We start from the raw sequence: 20,178 nt of genomic DNA, 5'->3' as shown, positions 1-20,178 counted from the left end.
TTTTAAATAAGATTGGAGGGAGAAATTAAATATAAGGTAAAGTTAAAACAAAAAAATAATTTTTGTCCATCTCTTAATTATGTCCCCTTTCAGGTTTGGGTGTCCACTTTACTTAATCTAATTGCTATTAAAGCAGTTTTTCTTGAGATAACTACATCCTTGAGTTTTCAATGCTTTGCTGAAAATAATGATTCTGCATTGATATTTCAATTTTTAGTCATAACAAATAAAATATCCTTGATCATTCATGATCATAAGTTATACTTAAGAACTATTTTTTTAATCAAAGCTGAGAATTGAACTTTGCTCCTCATGTGTATGAGGCCAGAGTTCTGTACTGTGCTACATTCTCAACCCTGAAAAATATATTTTCAGAATTCTAAACTTTATAAGCACAGTGCTAAAGTCCCTGTTTGTACTTGTACATAAGACATGTACATGTATTCATTGATACACAATTAAGTGTGTGCATGTATATATGTGTATATATATGTATATGTACATATATATAATTTCATCAATGCCAGAATCCTTTGAATAAATGTTATACACTTTCCCCTGGCATAGAAGTGAGTTAATTATCGAATTCTGAGTTTGTGTTATATTCAGTTCAAGTCCAGATCTAAGTTAAAATCAACAAATCAAACAGAACTAGATAAACAATCTGAAGAGCTGACTAAAGCTTATTTTTCTTTGTTTCAAGACAGGGTCTCTCTGTGTAGCCGTGGTTGTCCTAGAGCTGTTTTTGTAGACCAGGTTGACCTTGAACTTACAAAGATCCGCCTGCCTCTGTCTCCTGAGTGCAGGGATTAAAGGCATGCACCACTCCACCTGGCCTGACCAAAGCTTTTGAACATGAACTCATTGGCTGAGACCAGCACTAGAAAACAGTACACTTCATGTTGTCATGTTTATCATGCACAATTTATCACTCGCATTTACATGCTTATTGTTTATTTTTTCATATAACTTTTCTCCTTCTCATCCACAGGCTTTGAAGTTTCCTGGATTACAAACCACCCTTATTCCTGTGTTTGGAAAGATCTAGCACCTTACCTTTATCGAAGTTTATTACTCCACACGTCTAACTCCCTGACGTTTACATGTTTATAATAACTGTTATAGTACATGGCACCACAGTTTTCAAATTTTAACTCATTTTATCCTGGCAGGGTCTCGAGTAACCTTGGTTGACTTCAAATCTCTGTTTATCCAGGATGACCTTCTGATATTTGTGGGTTTACAGATTAGCACCCAGTACACATGGCTTATTGTAGTTGGGGTTTTGTGCATTTGAGGCCAGAATGCTGTCAAGTAATCTATGTCAACCATGAACATTTTAAAGCAGCAAAACTTGGCTTAAGCTGAGAGGCTCGGCTAAGTATACTTTTGGTTATATTAAATCATCTGTGTTGTTTCTGGTTTCATACAGAGGTACCTTCCTGTCGACACCCTAGGGACCGGCATCCATCCCATCTACTTTTGCAGTGCTCACTACATTGAAATGCTGCTGAAGGCTGAGGTGCCGCTTGTGTTTTCGGCTTTCCACATGTCTGGTTTTGCTCCATCCCAGGTAATCCAATAGAGAGTAGCAGTTCTTCACCTCTCAGGTCTCTGGCGTTAAAGAAAAATGCTTTCCCCTAAAATATAGGAAGTATATGTAAATTAATAAAGGTTAACTGGGTAAATGTAAATGTATATATATTAATTAGATTAAATATTTGCATATGTTAATTTTCTTCCTTCTCCAACTTTTAACTAGCATGCTTTATTTCTTTGTTTTTATTAAATTATCAGTGATTCAAAAATAAGTCTAGAAGTCAGTTGTTTAATATTATGTATTATTTATATTCTATTATATTTTTATATTTCTATGAATTATATCATATTAAATTGATAAGAAGTTACTCAGTCATTTTATCATTAGTTAATAACTCCACGTTGCCAAAAATTGTCCACTATCACTACTGAAGAAGTTTTCTGTTCTTGGCCTATTTTAAATTTCATTTCCTTTAGTCAAGTTGGAAGTTAACCAAATAGAATTGTGCCAGTTTTCCTTATGGTAAGCTTTAGCTTAACCAGTGCCAGACTGGATCCACGCTATGGCATGTAGGTAGTTTCTTTTGCTGTAAGCTGCTTTCATTCTTTTTCCCTTTACCTTGCTAGAGGTATCTCCCTCTTCATCAGACAGTACCTCCTCTTGACATGACCAGTGCATCTGTACTTCACTTGATGAAGTATCGCATCATTCGTCACATGTACTTCTGTGAGGTGTTCTGCTTGCTCTCAGTTCTGGGAAGTTATTAGGAAATTCAGATATAGCACAGGCTTCCATTCAGTGGGAAGGAATAATTCTTTTGTGACCATTTTTAGCTTTTAGTGTATGAAACATCTGCTTCAACTTTGAGTCACAGAAATTTTAACTCTGTTTGGATGAAATTGCTTTAAAAGCACAATATATTTAATATAATTTATAACACTTGATTCTTTCATAGCCTCTAAAAGTCCATTCTGAGAGCAGTGCTGATAAGAGTTACTGCTTATTGTCCTCCTTTGGAGTAGCAGGGTTGATATAGTTTATTTAGTACATTTTAGTGCTTAATATATATACTTTAATTTAGAAATGGATTCCCAAAGATTAGGGGGAGCTGTAATATAGGGGCCCCTATATTCTCAATGTAATGTTCAACTTAATTATCAATTTAATTCAAAAGAAAAATGTTCATCTATCAATTTTATGTATCTTGTAAGTCTGAGCTAGCTTTATCCATGTATAACTGCATAAAACCCTAGCATGGTGACTCACATTCACAATCCTTGCCCTTAGAGAATGTGAGGCAGCAGGAATGCCATGAGTTTGAGACCAGACTGGGATACATAGTGACTCCTAGGCCAGTCTCTGTTGCAGTGTGAGACATTTTCTAAAGCTAACAAGCAAGCAAAACAAAAACATAGAAGCCTGTAGATAAGTAATCTATTTATCTAATAATATGATTTCTAAACAGTGGCATTATTCTCTTAATAATAATATGAAAAGTCTTGTAGCAGTTCCCACTGTGAGCTAATCACTTGTCTTAAGTGCCTATCACTGCCTTCCTGATTAGGTCCCACCTTATTACTAATTGTAAAATATAAACACAGGCATTAGTAACTAAATGGGTACCTATGATTAAGTCATTATTCGGGTATAGATTTTGTGGTTTGAAGCTTACTCGTTTTGATCTAATTAGGAGCAGTGATTTTTGAAGCTGTATATTTTTAAGCATGCGGGGTTGGCTAGTTAGTGGGGGATTTGTGGGAACATTGCTGAGTGAAACACACGGAGCTCTAGAGTGAAAACAGTAAGCCCAGCTGCTGTGCACCCATCTAAATGTGGTAGAAAAACGCATTTGTTGATGGGAGTTTCTTCTCAGAGTAACAGACTAGAAAGAAGACAGAAATCTGATTTTACATTCTCCTTTAAAGTAAGCAATATAAAATCACATTCCAATTAACTTTCCATCAGTTTTACCTTTTCCTAACAAACTTATCTTACTGCGTTTTCTGTACTTACCTGGTATTTAAAGTACTTTGTATCTTTAATATTGTATCTCTTCTTCCTTGGGGACACCATCCTGCATAGCATTGATTATTACACAAAACTGTGCCAGCAAACATGTTAACTTGACTGCCCCTGCTGCATAAAATGCATGAAACCACAGTTGGTTAAACAGCAGCAGCAGCAGCATACCAGTCACCATCATCACCATCATCACCATCATCACCATCCTCCTCCTCATTTGTTCCTTTTTATTCCATTATAAAAACAAGCAACAGAAAACTCTTTTGTGTTTTATGACACAGTTCTTTTTTAAAAATGTAAAATTATGCAGTGAAACCAGATCTTGCAGATGTATAACAAAAATGATGTCATATTTGCAATCAATGTTTGTGCTAGAGGAAATGTTTGCCAACTGTAATTCATTTACAGGTGTAAATTTCATCATGGGGAAAAACTCCATCATCAAATGGAGAAGCTTAAGAATGACGTAGTGGGCGCACTTACTGCATTGACATCACTCAGGAACACTTCTGTCGCTCTCCACCATCTTTGTACCTTAGCTGAGATTTCAAGTTTATGTCACCATGCCTGGCTTTAAAACCACTTTTATTCTTTTTTTTTTTTTTTTTTTTTTTTTTTTTTTTTATTTATTTATTTATTTTTTTAATTAGGTATTTAGTTCATTTACATTTCCAATGCTATACCAAAAGTCCCCCTTACCCACCCACCCCCACTCCCCTACCCACCCACTCCCCCCCTTTGGCCCTGGCGTTCCCCTGTACCGGGGCACACAAAGTCTGCGTGTCCAATGGGCCTCTCTTTCCAGTGATGGCCGACTAGGCCATCTTTTGATACATATGCAGCTAGAGTCAAGAGCTCAGGGGTACTGGTTAGTTCATAATGTTGTTCCACCTATAGGGTTGAAGATCCCTTTAGCTCCTTGGGTACTTTCTCTAGCTCCTCCATTGGGAGCCCTGTGATCCATCCATTAGCTGACTGTGAGCATCCACTTCTGTGTTTGCTAGGCCCCGGCATAGTCTCACAAGAGACAGCTACATCTGGGTCCTTTCAGTAAAATCTTGCTAGTGTATGCAATGGTGTCAGCATTTGGAAGCTGATTATGGGGTGGATCCCTGGATATGGCAGTCTCTACATGGTCCATCCTTTCATCTCAGCTCCATACTTTGTTTCTGTAACTCCTTCCATGGGTGTTTTGTTCCCACTTCTAAGGAGGGGCATAGTGTCCACACTTCAGTCTTCATTTTTCTTGAGTTTCATGTGTTTAGGAAATTGTATCTTATATCGTGGGTATCCTAGGTTTTGGGCTAGTATCCGCTTATCAGTGAGTACATATTGTGTGAGTTCCTTTGTGATTGTGTTACCTCACTCAGGATGATGCTCTCCAGGTCCATCCATTTGGCTAGGAATTTCATAAATTCATTCTTTTTAATAGCTGAGTAGTACTCCATTGTGTAGATGTACCACATTTTCTGTATCCATTCCTCTGTTGAGGGGCATCTGGGTTCTTTCCAGTTTCTGGCTATTATAAATAAGGCTGCTATGAACATAGTGGAGCATGTGTCCTTCTTACCAGTTGGGGCTTCTTCTGGATATATGCCCAGGAGAGGTATTGCTGGATCCTCCGGTAGTACTATGTCCAATTTTCTGAGGAACCGCCAGACTGATTTCCAGAGTGGTTGTACAAGCCTGCACTCCCACCAACAATGGAGGAGTGTTCCTCTTTCTCCACATCCTCGCCAGCATCTGCTGTCACCTGAATTTTTGATCTTAGCCATTCTCACTGGTGTGAGGTGGAATCTCAGGGTTGTTTTGATTTGCATTTCCCTGATGATTAAGGATGTTGAACATTTTTTCAGGTGCTTCTCTGCCATTCGGTATTCCTCAGGTGAGAATTCTTTGTTCAGTTCTGAGCCCCATTTTTTAAGGGGGTTATTTGATTTTCTGAGGTCCACCTTCTTGAGTTCTTTATATATGTTGGATATTAGTCCCCTATCTGATTTAGGATAGGTAAAGATCCTTTCCCAGTCTGTTGGTGGTCTTTTTGTCTTATAGACAGTGTCTTTTGCCTTGCAGAAACTTTGGAGTTTCATTAGGTCCCATTTGTCAATTCTCGATCTTACAGCACAAGCCATTGCTGTTCTGTTCAGGAATTTTTCCCCTGTGCCCATATCTTCAAGGCTTTTCCCCACTTTCTCCTCTATAAGTTTCAGTGTCTCTGGTTTTATGTGAAGTTCCTTGATCCACTTAGATTTGACCTTAGTACAAGGAGATAAGTATGGATCGATTCGCATTCTTCTACATGATAACAACCAGTTGTGCCAGCACCAATTGTTGAAAATGCTGTCTTTCTTCCACTGGATGGTTTTGGCTCCCTTGTCGAAGATCAAGTGACCATAGGTGTGTGGGTTCATTTCTGGGTCTTCAATTCTATTCCATTGGTCCACTTGTCTGTCTCTATACCAGTACCATGCAGTTTTTATCACAATTGCTCTGTAGTAAAGCTTTAGGTCAGGCATGGTGATTCCACCAGAGGTTCTTTTATCCTTGAGAAGAGTTTTTGCTATCCTCGGTTTTTTGTTATTCCAGATGAATTTGCAAATTGCTCCTTCTAATTCGTTGAAGAATTGAGTTGGAATTTTAATGGGGATTGCATTGAATCTGTAGATTGCTTTTGGCAAGATAGCCATTTTTACAATGTTGGTCCTGCCAATCCATGAGCATGGGAGATCTTTCCATCTTCTGAGATCTTCTTTAATTTCTTTCTTCAGGGACTTGAAGTTTTTATCATACAGATCTTTCACTTCCTTCGTTAGAGTCACGCCGAGATATTTTATATTATTTGTGGCTATTGAGAAGGGTGTTGTTTCCCTAATTTCTTTCTCAGCCTGTTTATTCTTTGTGTAGAGAAAGGCCATTGACTTGTTTGAGTTAATTTTATATCCAGCTACTTCACCGAAGCTGTTTATCAGGTTTAGGAGTTCTCTGTTGGAGTTTTTAGGGTCACTTATATATACTATCATATCATCTGCAAAAAGTGATATTTTGACTTCCTCTTTTCCAATTTGTATCCCCTTGATCTCCTTTTGTTGTCGAATTGCTCTGGCTAATACTTCAAGTACTATGTTGAAAAGGTAGGGAGAAAGTGGGCAGCCTTGTCTAGTCCCTGATTTTAGTGGGATTGCTTCCAGCTTCTCTCCATTTACTTTGATGTTGGCTACTGGTTTGCTGTAGATTGCTTTTATCATGTTTAGGTATTGGCCTTGAATTCCTGATCTTTCCAGAACTTTTATCATGAATGGGTGTTGGATCTTGTCAAATGCTTTTTCTGCATCTAACGAGATGATCATGTGGTTTTTGTCTTTGAGTTTGTTTATATAATGGATTACATTGATGGATTTTCGTATATTAAACCATCCCTGCATCCCTGGAATAAAACCTACTTGGTCAGGATGGATGATTGCTTTAATGTGTTCTTGGATTCGGTTAGCGAGAATTTTATTAAGAATTTTTGCATCGATGTTCATAAGAGAAATTGGTCTGAAGTTCTCTATCTTTGTTGGATCTTTCTGTGGTTTAGGTATCAGAGTAATAGTGGCTTCATAAAATGAGTTGGGTAGAATACCTTCTACTTCTATCTTGTGAAAAAGTTTGTGCAGAACTGGAGTTAGATCTTCTTTGAAGGTCTGATAGAACTCTGCACTAAACCCGTCTGGTCCTGGGCTTTTTTTGGCTGGGAGACTATTAATAACTGCTTCTATTTCTTTAGGGGATATGGGACTGTTTAGAAGGTCAACTTGATCCTGATTCAACTTTGGTACCTGGTATCTGTCCAGAAATTTGTCCATTTCGTCCAGGTTTTCCAGTTTTGTTGAGTATAGCCTTTTGTAGAAGGATCTGATGGTGTTTTGGATTTCTTCAGGCTCTGTTGTTATGTCTCCCTTTTCATTTCTGATTTTGTTAATTAGGATTTTGTCCCTGTGCCCTTTAGTGAGTCTAGCTAAGGGTTTATCTATCTTGTTGATTTTCTCAAAGAACCAACTCCTCGTTTGGTTAATTCTTTGAATAGTTCTTCTTGTTTCCACTTGGTTGATTTCACCCCTGAGTTTGATTATTTCCTGCCGTCTACTCCTCTTGGGTGAATTTGCTTCCTTTTTTTCTAGAGCTTTTAGATGTGTTGTCAAGCTGCTAGTATGTGCTCTCTCCCGTTTTTTCTTGAAGGCACTCATAGCTATGAGTTTCCCTCTTAGAAATGCTTTCATTGTGTCCCAAAGGTTTGGGTACGTTGTGGCTTCATTTTCATTAAACTCTAAAAAGTCTTTAATTTCTTTCTTTATTCCTTCCTTGACCAAGGTATCATTGAGAAGAGTGTTGTTCAGTTTCCATGTGAATGTTGGCTTTCTGTTATTTATTTTGTTATTGAAGATCAGCCTTAGTGCATGGTGATCTGATAGGATACATGGGACAATTTCAATATTTTTGAATCTGTTGAGGCCTGATTTGTGACCTATTATGTGGTCAATTTTGGAGAAGGTACCATGAGGTGCTGAGAAGAAGGTATATCCTTTTGTTTTAGGATAAAATGTTCTGTAGATATCTGTCAGATCCATTTGTTTCATCACTTCTGTTAGTTTCAGTGTGTCCCTGTTTAGTTTCTGTTTCCATGATCTGTCCATTGGTGAAAGTGGTGTGTTGAAGTCTCCCACTATTATTGTGTGAGGCGCAATGTGTGCTTTGAGCTTTACTAAAGTTTCTTTAGTGAATGTGGCTGCTCTTGTATTTGGAGCATAGATATTCAGAATTGAGAGTTCCTCTTGGAGGATTTTACCTTTGATGAGAATGAAGTGTCCCTCCTTGTCTTTTTTGATGACTTTGGGTTGGAAGTCAATCTTATCAGATATTAGGATGGCTACTCCTGCTTGTTTCTTCATACCATTTGCTTGGAAAATTGTTTTCCAGCCTTTTATTCTGAGGTAGTGTCTATCTTTTTCTCTGAGATGAGTTTCCTGTAAGCAGCAAAATGTTGGGTCTTGTTTGTGTAGCCAGTTTGTTAGTCTATGTCTTTTTATTGGCGAGTTGAGACCATTGATGTTAAGAGATATTAAGGAAAAGTAATTGTTGCTTCCTGTTATTTTAGTTGTTAAAGGTGGCATTCTGTTCTTGTGGCTGTCTTCTTTTAGGTTTGTTGAGGGATTACCTTCTTGTTTTTTCTAGGGCGTTGTTCCCGTTCTTGTATTGGTTTTTTTCTGTTATTATCCTTTGAAGGGCTGGATTCGTGGAGAGATAATGCGTGAATTTGGTTTTGTCGTGGAATACTTTGGTTTCTCCCTCTATGATAATTGAGAGTTTGGCTGGGTATAGTAGCCTGGGCTGCAGTTTGTGTTCTCTTAGTGTCTGTATAACATCTGTCCAGGCTCTTCTGGCTTTCATAGTCTCTGGTGAAAAATCTGGTGTAATTCTGATAGGCTTGCCTTTATATGTTACTTGACCTTTTTCCCTTACTGCTTTTAGTATTCTATCTTTATTTAGTGCATTTGATGTTCTGATTATTATGTGTCGGGAGGAATTTCTTTTCTGGTCCAGTCTATTTGGAGTTCTGTAGGCTTCTTGTATGTTCATATGCATCTCATTCTTTAGATTTGGGAAGTTTTCTTCAATAATTTTGTTGAAGATGTTTGCTGGACCTTTGAGTTGAAAATCTTCATTCTCATCCACTCCTATTATCCGTACGTTTGGTCTTCTTATTGTGTCCTGGATTTCCTGGATATTTTGAGTTAGGATCTTTTTGCATTTTCCATTTTCTTTGATTGTTGTGCCGATGTTCTCTATGGAATCTTCTGCACCTGAGATTCTCTCTTCCATCTCTTGTATTCTGTTGCTGATGCTCAAATCTATGGTTCCAGATTTCTTTCCTAGGGTTTCTATCTCTAGTGTTGCCTCGCTTTGAGTTTTCTTTATTGTGTCTACTTCCCTTTTTAGGTCTAGTATGGTTTTGTTCATTTCCATCACCTGTTTGTATGTTTTTTCCTCTTTTTCTGTAAGGACTTCTACCTGTTTGATTGTGTTTTCCTGTTTTTCTTTAAGGACTTGTAACTCTTTAGCAGTGTTCTCCTGTATTTCTTTAAGTGATTTATTAAAGTCCTTCTTGATGTCCTCTACCATCATCATGAGATATGCTTTTAAATCTAGGTCTAGGTTCTCAGGTGTGTTGGGGTTCCCTGGACTGGGCGAAGTGGGTGTGCTGGGTTCTGGTGATGGTGAGTGGTCTTGGTTCCTGTTAGTAAGATTCCTCCGTTTACCTTTCGCCATCTGGTAATCTCTGGAGTTAGTAGTTATAGTTGACTCTGTTTAGAGATTGTTCTTCTGGTGATTCTGTTACCGTCTATCAGCAGACCTGGGAGACAGATTCTCTCCTCTGAGTTTCAGTGCTCAGAGCACTCTCTGCTGGCAAGCTCTCTTACAGGGAAGGTGCGCAGATATCTTGTATTTGGACCTCCTCCTGGCCGAAGAAGAAGGCCCAAAACAGGACCTTTCTCAGACAGTGTGTTGCTTTGGCAGTTCCCAGGTGGTACAGACTCTCACCTAAGCAGACTAAATTCCTAAGTTCCTTGGAGTCCCGGGACCAAGATGGCGACCGCTGCTGCTGTGGCTTAGGCCGCCTCCCCAGCCGGGTGGGCACCTGTCCTCCGGTCCAGACGGTGGCTGGCTGTCCCCGGCCCACAAAGGGTGCTGCCTCAGTGCCTCTGTGCTTCCGCCTGTTCCAGAAGCTGTCAGGTTCTCTGGCGCACCCTCTCACCTGTTCAGACTAATTTCCTAAGTTCTGCGGGTCCTGGACCAAGATGGCGACCGCTGCTGCTGTGGCTTAGGCCGCCTCCCCAGCTGGGTGGGCACCTGTCCTCCGGTCCGGAAGGCGGCCGGCTGTCCCCGGCCCACACAGGGTGCTGCCCCAGCGCCTCTGTGCTTCTGCCTGTTCCAGAAGCTGTCAGGTTCTCTGGCGCACCCCCTCACCTGTTCAGACCAATTTCCTAAGTTCGGCGGGTCTCGGACCAAGATGGCGACCGCTGCTCCCACTTTTATTCTTAAGCTATATTTTTCCTTTTCAATAGTTCCTCATATAGAAACAAATAATGTAAAGCTAAATGTTAAAAATGGTAACTTTGAATAAAATAGTTGATCATTTAGAAATCACACTTATTTTGACTTCCTTGGGTATCTGCAATAAATTGTTTTGACTTTAATGTTTTCAATCCCTTGATTTTTCTTGTAATTTAGAAACCAGTAGAAATAATTTACTTCATTTTAAATAATGTTGTATTGTACATTAATGACATTTGACATAAACTTAATATGTGTCAGGATCATAAGGAAACTACAGTACAAAGTGTGTTTTGTGTGAGTGATCTTACTTCTTTATGATCCTGGATGTTATTTAAATGTGGAATACATAATAACATAGCACAAACCTAAGATTTCATTTACCATATGGTTGTCATTAATTAAAAAGGCATTAGGATCACAGGATGGGATGACAATGTGCTCTTAAGGTCTGGAATTCAAAGGTCAGTAGTTGGCATCAGTAATGATATATAGAAAACAAAAATTTGGATATTCTAAGTTTCTGGGCTAATATCCACTTATCAGTGAGTACATATCATGTGAGTTCTTTTGTGATTGGGTTACTTCACTCAGGATGATAGCCTCCAAGTACATCCATTTGCCTAAGAATTTTATAAATTCATTCTTTTTAATAGCTGAGTAATACTCCTTTGTGTAAATGTACCACATTTTCTGTATCCATTCCTCTGTTGAGGGACATCTGGGTTCTTTCCAGCTTCTGGCTATTATAAATAAGGCTGCTATGAACATAGTGGAGCATGTGTCCTTCTTACTGGTTGGGGCATCTTCTGGATATATGCCCAGGAGAGGTATTGCGGTGTCCTCCGGTAGTACTATGTCCAATTTTCTGAGGAACCGCCAGACTGATTTCCAGAGTGGTTGTACAAGCCTGCAATCCCACCAACAATGGAGGAGTGTTTCTCTTTCTCCACATCCTTGCCAGCATTTGCTGTCACCTGAGTTTTTGATCTTAGCCATTCTGACTGGTGTGAAGTGGAATCTCAGGGTTGTTTTGATTTGCATTTCCCTGATGATTAAGGATGTTGAACATTTTTTTCAGGTGCTTCTCAACCATTCGGTATTCCTCTGTTGAGAATTCTTTGTTTAGCTATATATCCCAATTTTTGATCTTATGGAGATCATATGCCCTGGTACAGGGGAATGCCAGGGCCAGGAAGTGGGAGTGGGTGGGTTGGGGAGCAGGGCAGGGGGAGGGTATGGGGCTCTTTGGGGATAGCATTGGAAATGTAACTGAAGAAAATATCTAATTTAAAAAAAGAAAACAAAAATTTAGTAAGGCATTCTGGTATAGATGACTCACATCTCCTCAGGAATCAGAAGATGAAAGTTCTAACCTTCTTCACTTCAGAGTACACTGTACTACACATAAGGTGTCTCAGAAGTCTTACGTTAAAATGATGTGGTTAGAGTGGCCCTACCTCAGTGTTTTGTCAGAAAAGATTTGGACAGGACAAGACAGTTATCTACATGGTAGAGATGGCTCTTAAGATACCAGCCACACTAATACCTTCACCATAGGTCTCCTTGGAAAATAAGAAACTTAATTGTTTTCTCTGCCTAGTTTCTACTTCTTTGTTATGATGGGACTAGCAAACTATTAGCCATAGCAAAAAGATTTGGCATGCCAAAAGTTGAAGTAAGAGGTAGAAAACCACCTTGTAGAATTTAAGAAAAAGTTCCTAAAGGACAAACAGAACAAAAAGGAACAGGTATATCTGTATCCTTAATACACGTTAAGTGGAGATAAGCCACAATATTTGCTTGATTTCTCCTTCCAAGTTCCACTCTTAGCCCTGGGAACCTAAGGAGCCTGTGGCCCTGAACCTGCATTACTCAGACCCTGCCTACATCCAGCATGTCTCTCTCTGCATATGTCTTCTTTTGAGACATGTCTGTCTTTTTGTACACATTTCTCCATCTGTAAGAATAACAGAAGGCACACTGAGTCAGTGTTTAACATGTTCTTTATTTATTTGAACTTGACTACCTTCACAGTGACCTTATCTACAAATAAGGTCAAATTCTGAGGTACTAAACAGGTGGTTAATATGTGTCTTAGATGGGCCTTCTATTGCTTTGAATATACACTAAGACCACAGCAATTTTTATAAAGGAAAACATTCAGTTGGGAACTGGCTTACAGTTTAGAGTTCTAGTGCATTATGCTCATGGTGGGAAACATGGTCACAGGAAGATGGACATGGTGTTGGGGAAGGAGTTGAGAGTTCTACATCTGGATCAGCAGGCAACAGGAAGAGAGAGTGACTCTGGGCCTGGCTTGAGCATCTGAAAGTTCAAAGACCACCCCCATTGTCACACTTCCTCCAACAAGGCTATACTTCCTAATAATACATATAATACATAATAATACTGTACCAATTAATGAGTCAAAAAGGAAAGCCTTTTTGTAAAAGTCCTGGTTTGTAATTGCTTTCTATATTAGTTCATGGTTTATATATACTTTGATTGTGTTTGGTTTATATTGTTCTTTGATTCAGCAAGAGTTCATTTGCATTAATGTAAAATTTTGCAGTCTGTCATCTGCATAATTACACATCTGTGATTTCAGGTGGGATGGAAAAAAATAACATCTCTGAACTCAGGTAGCCTCATAGCATTTGTTAGTGGAGGGTAGACTGGTGTTTGGGTAAGATGAAGATAATATGTCAGATGAACTCACATACCAGCAGGAGCGTACGCAGGGCAAACAGCATCAGGTCCTTAGCTCCTGAATCAGGGTGCTATGAGTCTTCTTACCCATGCAGCAAACAAGAAAAACAGAACTATTAGGTCACTAGATAGAATGTCTTTCTATTTTGATTAAGTGCAGGACTTTTTAATCATTTCATGTATTACCGTTCAAGACTTTTTAATAAGCAAGTGTGGCTTTCAATCCTTATAAATAAACTTTTCTCTTTCTTTCTCAAGATTTGCCTGCAGTGGATAACTCAGTGTTTTTGGAATTACTTAGATTGGATAGAAATATGCCACTATATTGCTACTTGTGTTGTCCTTGGTCCTGATTATCAAGTGTATGTCTGCATAGCCGTTCTCAAACATCTGCAGCGAGATATTCTCCAGCATACCCAGACTCAAGATCTGCAAGTCTTTCTCAAAGTAAGTATGATCATGCCTAGAGGAAAAAGTTGTTATAAAATAATCACGAATTTGGAACATTTCATTGTTGTCATAGACATTTTTCCATTGCTGTGGTAAAAGACCATTACCAAAACAATTTATAGAAGAAAGTGTTTAATCTTGGGGCTCACAGTTCCAGAGGATTAAGGTCAATGACCATCATGGTAGGGAGCATGGTGGCAGGTAGCCATGGCATTGGGGCAATAGCTGAGAGCTTACATCTTTATCCACAAGCAAGAAGCTGAGAGAGCTAACTGGAAATGGACAGTGATATACCTCCATCAACGAGGCCATATTTCCTAGTTCTTCCCAAACATTTCTGCCAACTAGGGACCAATCATTCAAATGTGTGAGCCTACAGAAGCCACTCTCAACCCAACCACCACAACTGTCAAATGTTATCAAGACTCTGCTACCAAAATCTACTCTGAGTGGTAGAACTGGTTGTCTTTATTTTCAAGATGAGAATGGAGTTAAGTTTCTTGAACACTATACAGTTAGAGTAGAGATGGAAACCTCAGTTAACCGAGTACACTGAAAAGTACTGCTGAATCATGCTTGATCAATGAATGTTCAGTTTTTAGTTCAAAACATTTATACTTGTTAAAAATTAATGTTTCAGAATATCTTCCTAACTTTTCCATTTTCATGTAATGTTTACATGAAATATTATCCTTTCATAACACTCATAAAATGCAATATTTGATAGTGTTCTTAAGCAAAATAATTTTGCTTACTTCCTAAATCACAATGTAATATATTTGAAGTTTGGGAGACAAGCAGGCATGATATGTAAGTGCATTACTATATGGAGTTATTGTTGGGCTTGTTAGAAATCAAACTGTTTAATGTTGAAATCATGACTGAGTTTGGCATTTGTTTAGTGCTGTTCATCACCCCATCTATCCCACAGTGACACAATCATATTCATTCTCCACAAAGAGAATGTATCTCTTACTAGGTGAAGGAATTTTGTTTTAGTATAGTGTTATTCATTGCTGTTAGGTATTTGTGGTGTTAGTTTCCATTCAGTGACATTTTTGTGATCATACCATCAGTCACATGAGACTGCCAGCCAATCGTTTTTGCTTAATACTTTTTAAATTCAAAACCCATTAAACTATAAACATGAATACAGTTTTAATCATAGGATCTTTCTTAATGAAAATGTTCAACAAAACAGTGGTTGTACATATAAGAGGAACACTAACACAGAATCACAATGATTTGTTTGAGCTGATCCAGAGAAAAGGCCATTTAAACATCGAGGCTATGAAGACACTGAAGGCTCATACTCAATCAGGGCCATTAGGTCAACTGTGTGTGGTGACCAGGTACTAGAATGGTAGGGTATAAAGTTTGTCTATGCTCTTATATCTAATTTTCCCCTAGCACATAGTTCTCTATGAGTTTATTATATAAACTTTATTGATGTCTGAGATTGTGTTTCTGTTCATCATTTCCAGCACATCCTTTAGCTTTAAAAGAACTGTGATGTGGTCAGTTCAAGACTTTCCCAATAAATATTTGATGAAAAAAAAATAGTAGAAAATTCAATTAAGTGAGCTAATTCGTTTTATTTATACTGAGCCACAAACATTGTTAAGGTTTGAGATATTTTCTGCTGTCATCCTTGCTAGCTGAATGCCTTTGCATACCTCTGTCTTGTTAATAGTGGTGACTACAGCAGTGTCATCTTACTCTGGGCAGTGTTGATGACTACAGTAATGCTGGTTTGAAGAAATCTCAAACATTCGATCTAACCAACAAAGACTCAGAAGCCAGATGTTGAGGTGAAAGCCTGCTGGCTGAGAGAGGGAGAGAAAGCATACAACTGACCTTCCCCCTGAGCCAACATCCCCAAAGGAAGCTCTCCTTCTCCACACTGTCTCAAAAACCCCTCAAACTGAATGTCCCTCCCTTCTACTTCCTGTGTGTCTCTCTCTCTCTCCTCCTGTCTTCCTCTTCCTCTTTATAATTTTTTCCTATGTTCACTCCCTGTTAAGTGGTTGCTTGCTCTGCATCTTGACCTATGGTTGACTGTATTTAATCCTGTTTACAACAAACACATAGCTCTTGGGTTAAAGGTATGTGCTAGATCTGAGCCACATCACAAGGAGAAACAGGTTTGTCCAGAAAATAATTGTCTTGGGCTTCACATATTCTGCAACACAGCACTGTCATCTTTTTCTGTTTAACATTGGTGGCTACTGCAATGCCATCTTTGGACAGCTGCCAAGAAAAGTTGTAATAGGGTTTAAAAATGTGACCTGTTTAAATGTGTACCAAACTCCATTGTGAGCTTGGTACAGTGCTGTCAATTTAACCTAGAGGGTTTAAATGGGTGGAAAGTTTATCTTTTAATTCCTATTTAAATGACTAGAGTTTGAATTGAGTTGGTTAAATCCAAGCTAAGACCTGTTGGGGCAGAATTAACTTTAGTATGTGTCCTAGAGCTGACCCTTCTTTGAAATTCTTTATTTGCAGTTTTTGAGAGACTGGGAAAAGGTTTTCTGGCTGGTATTGTGATTTTAATCTTATTGTTTAACTTTCCATGTGTGGTTCTCAAAATCCCACCCCCTTTCTCTCCTTGCAGGAAATTTTGGCGTAGTTTACTTGAATGCATATGTGTGTGTGTGTGTGTGTGTGTGTGTGTGTGTGTGTGTGTGTGTATACTATTTGAACTCCTTTAAGGCCTATAGTAGCATCTTGTTTGCAAATTATGTGACCATATGTGGGAAACTTTTCATAGTTACCTGTATATAGTCACATACAGAAACATGCAGCATAGACTTGTTGAAGGGGAGAAAACCCTTATCAACATTTCCCATACAATGAGAAGCCAGAGCTATGATAATATTCCTTAGATTGACAATTCCATCATTTTTGTCCTTGGTTTGTCTTTCTGCTGATACTACTTCTGAGAGGAATGAAGTTGAACTAAACAACTACAAAATTTTCTTTTGTAAATGATTCATGTTTAATCTATGAAATCTAATGAGAGGATAAAGAGATGGCTCAGTGTGATGCAACTAAAAATCCAAGTTCAACTCCCAGTGACCCCTCATGGTAGAAGCAGAGAGAGCTGACTTATGCAATTGTCCTCTGACCTTGAGTCAGGCATTGTTTTACACAAGCACACAGAAGGACACTCATAGACATTTCATTAAGAAATAAAAAGATGATGATTCATTGTGTAAAAATAGCTAGAATGAGCATTTGCTGTTAGAAGCATCCCGAGTTTCAGTTACTGCGACATTAGTAAATTGTGTTTACTCACCTAACCATCACCAGCCATCCCGAGAACCTCTAAACAACTAGATATGTGCTTCTTTTTCCAAAATAAGTTTCATTTATTGATTGAAAATGAGAAAGTGTCGTGACCAAGCCTGCCTTGCCAGTAAGAGTCTGTGTGAGATATGTTCCATAGGGACAATATCAGCCCATAGCTATTCGCATTAGATTAGGCTCAGGATTTTAAATCAGACCATAGGGGATCTAGATCCCTTGCCTTCATAACAGCCCACTGAAGAGTATTTTAGTGTCCTGAATCACTAAACTAGAAAGACAAGAAGAGGTGGCTTAGATCAGTCAGTGGGGAGCACCACTAATTGTCAGCCCCAGTCCACTGAGGGAGCACTGTGGTTGTATGGAGAATATGTCTGGATAGGGTTGGATGGATACTTGATTCTCCTGTTCTCATTTTAGCATTAAGTTATCAGAGTAAGTAAATGTCATGGATATGGCCTGATATAATCCAATATCTATGTTTTGCTGTTGCTTTGATTTTTAGCTTTTTATTTTACTTATTTATTTTTAAGACAGTGCCATAATACTTAGCCTTGGCTGACCTGGAACTGGCTGTATAGACCAGGCTTGCCTTCAGTGCTAAAAGATTAAAGGCATGCACCACCAAGCCTGGCTCGTTTGTTTCACACAGTATCCTTATAGACAACAACAGAGTGTGAGCTGGAGAATAGAATAGTCAAGAATATCATCCTCACCCTTTAGTGGGATGCCTTTTGAAGCTGTGATAGAGCACTCAGCTTAATCCTGAGACTGAGTGATATATTTAGTTATTTATTCATGTATTTTATTCCTTCAGTATTAATTTGTCTTCTTGAGTTACTAGGGAATCTGAAAGATTTTTTTATTTTCAACAGCCACCGAGAGTCTGTGGCCACCACAGTTCCAGAGAGAAAAATATTCAACAAAATTAATGTTCTAAAATGTTTTAGCTAACTAGAAAATCTAAATCATCTTTATTTCAGAAAAATTTGAATAGTGGACTTCTATGTAACAGAACTATTAAAAATTATATCTATACTCATAGATTCATTGGAAGCTACTATTGCAGGGTCCTGTGGGGAACGTCTAAGTGTTTCACGGACTGGCCTGGCCTCTTACTTCCCCTCTCACTTGCTTATAGACTGGCAGAGATTGTTAGCATTCATCTCTCTGTGCACGCAGGGGACAAACCTCACCCAAATGCCAAGGCTGGGGAAAGACTGCCTTCCACTGGAAACCAGGATGTGAAAGTTCAGAATGCTTAATTAATATTCCTCCAGTGAATCCTCCATATTATAGAAAATTAATTTATAATTATGAGAAAAATCAGATTGATTTCAACCCAATCAGTAAATTGTTGAGAGGGAATTGTTGATGGCTACTGCAGCTGCTATTATCAGAAGGAAATGACAGAGTAGGAAATGGAGATTAGACAGAGAAAAACTGATTAAGTGCTAAGCCTTAGAAGACAAAAGTGCACATATGATTAATGAAGTCCATCCTGGGGAATAAATAAAACAGGCCTAGAGTAGCATCAGCTGTATTTTCAGATGCTGGCTACATTGCTCTCTGGCACTTGAAAACACATTTTTTATGTCTCCCTCATCATGTTAGCAAGTACCTTTGCCCACTGATCCATCTCCATATCCACCCTGGGCATATATTTTTCATAATAAATATTTCAACTGAACAAAACACTTCTTAGATGCTTTTATGAGATTTGGTATTACTGCAAAGCATTTAAGTAATCCTTCTTAAATTTTACAGATTTAGTAAATCAATTCTCTTCCACAAAATCCCACCCAAACTTTTTCCTCCATAAATTAATATTTTTTTTAAATTAGTACTTAAAAGTCACTATACCCTTGCAAACGCAAACATTCAAATGGTTGGGAGTGAATAGACTCAGTCATAAAACCAGAAAAACCAAGGAAGGTAGCCCATGTCAGCACAATGATCTTTCTGTACCTTATGTCTACATCACAGAAAATCAAGATATCAAGATATTAAGTTTAATAGACTTCTGGTTGCTGAAAAATATTTAAGTCTCTATTATCTTTGGAAATGACAATATATACAAAGCACTTTTAAAAGTATAAGTATAATTTGCCTTCCGTCATAGGCATATCCCTGAGGTTTTGTGAGAAAAGACCATGAAGTCTTAGCACCTGCGATGGGTAGTTCCCATACATTCTTGACAAGAAGTTGAGGAGCAAAAACTGAAGTCAGTAACCATGCTGTGTGACTCTCACTTCTTCCGCTGTCTGGTGTGCTCAGGGAAGGGTATCGCAGCCATTTCAAGACTGTCAGTTGGCACTGTTATGACCAACATTAATGCATATCGAATGTGAGGCATGGACAGAGGACTTTAGAGGTATTGTCTATTTATTCTTTAACTTATTCCACTACTTACTGTGTAGCAACAATATCCATAGCACTGTAGTAATCACATGATAGAGTGTCCCTGCTTCACATGGTTCTTAAATTCTTCTGGGAAGGCCAAAAGTATAGTAAGTATAGTCTATGGAGTTGGGTATCTCAGATGGACTATTGTATTCTGGATCCAAGCATAGCCCCGAGTCCTTTTCAGGATGAGTTTTTCTTTTTAAAGATTTATTCATTTCATTTATATGAGGACACTGTAGCCCTCTTCAGACACACCAGAAGAGGGCATCAGAATTCTTACTATACTTTTGGCCTTCCCACTGTTTAATAGCCATTTTTTTTGGACTAGCCTCAACCACAACCTGTAAAACTTCTAATAAATCCCCCCTTTAATCCCAGTTTAATATTCATTCTATCAGTTCTGTTCCCTGACTGTAATATACATACATATGTAATGTACTTTGATAATATTACTTCCTATGTCATATCAATTAAAACATCATATTAATCAGAAAAAAAAATTCTTCTGGGAAAAACAGTCTAAGTAAATATTCCTGACATTATACTTCTTACAGCAGGACACAGACGTGGTGAGGGAGACATTGTATGGGATACTCAAAAGGATAAGAAGGGCCCTCTATGTCTTAAAAGGAAAATCTTATAAAGATCTG

The 20,178-nt window shown here is 38.4% G+C and overlaps 1 protein-coding gene across 1 annotated transcript in view; it reads left to right on the top strand.

The window, feature by feature from the left end:
- The window catches only part of Tbc1d32 (TBC1 domain family, member 32), a 214,676-nt gene that overhangs the window by 187,257 nt on the left and 7,241 nt on the right, over positions 1–20,178 (top strand). Inside the window, exons 31-32 of the mRNA NM_001033385.3 lie at positions 1,433–1,573; positions 13,625–13,813. Of these exons, the coding sequence (NP_001028557.2) occupies positions 1,433–1,573; positions 13,625–13,813 (330 nt within the window). The remainder of the gene's footprint in view (positions 1–1,432; positions 1,574–13,624; positions 13,814–20,178) is intronic.

The sequence above is a fragment of the Mus musculus genome, chromosome 10 (genome assembly GCF_000001635.26).
Source record: "Mus musculus strain C57BL/6J chromosome 10, GRCm38.p6 C57BL/6J".
Classification (NCBI taxonomy): Eukaryota; Metazoa; Chordata; class Mammalia; order Rodentia; family Muridae; genus Mus; species Mus musculus.
The sequence above is the reverse complement of the archived record's forward strand: the minus strand, read 5'-3'. Positions and strand labels throughout refer to the sequence as shown.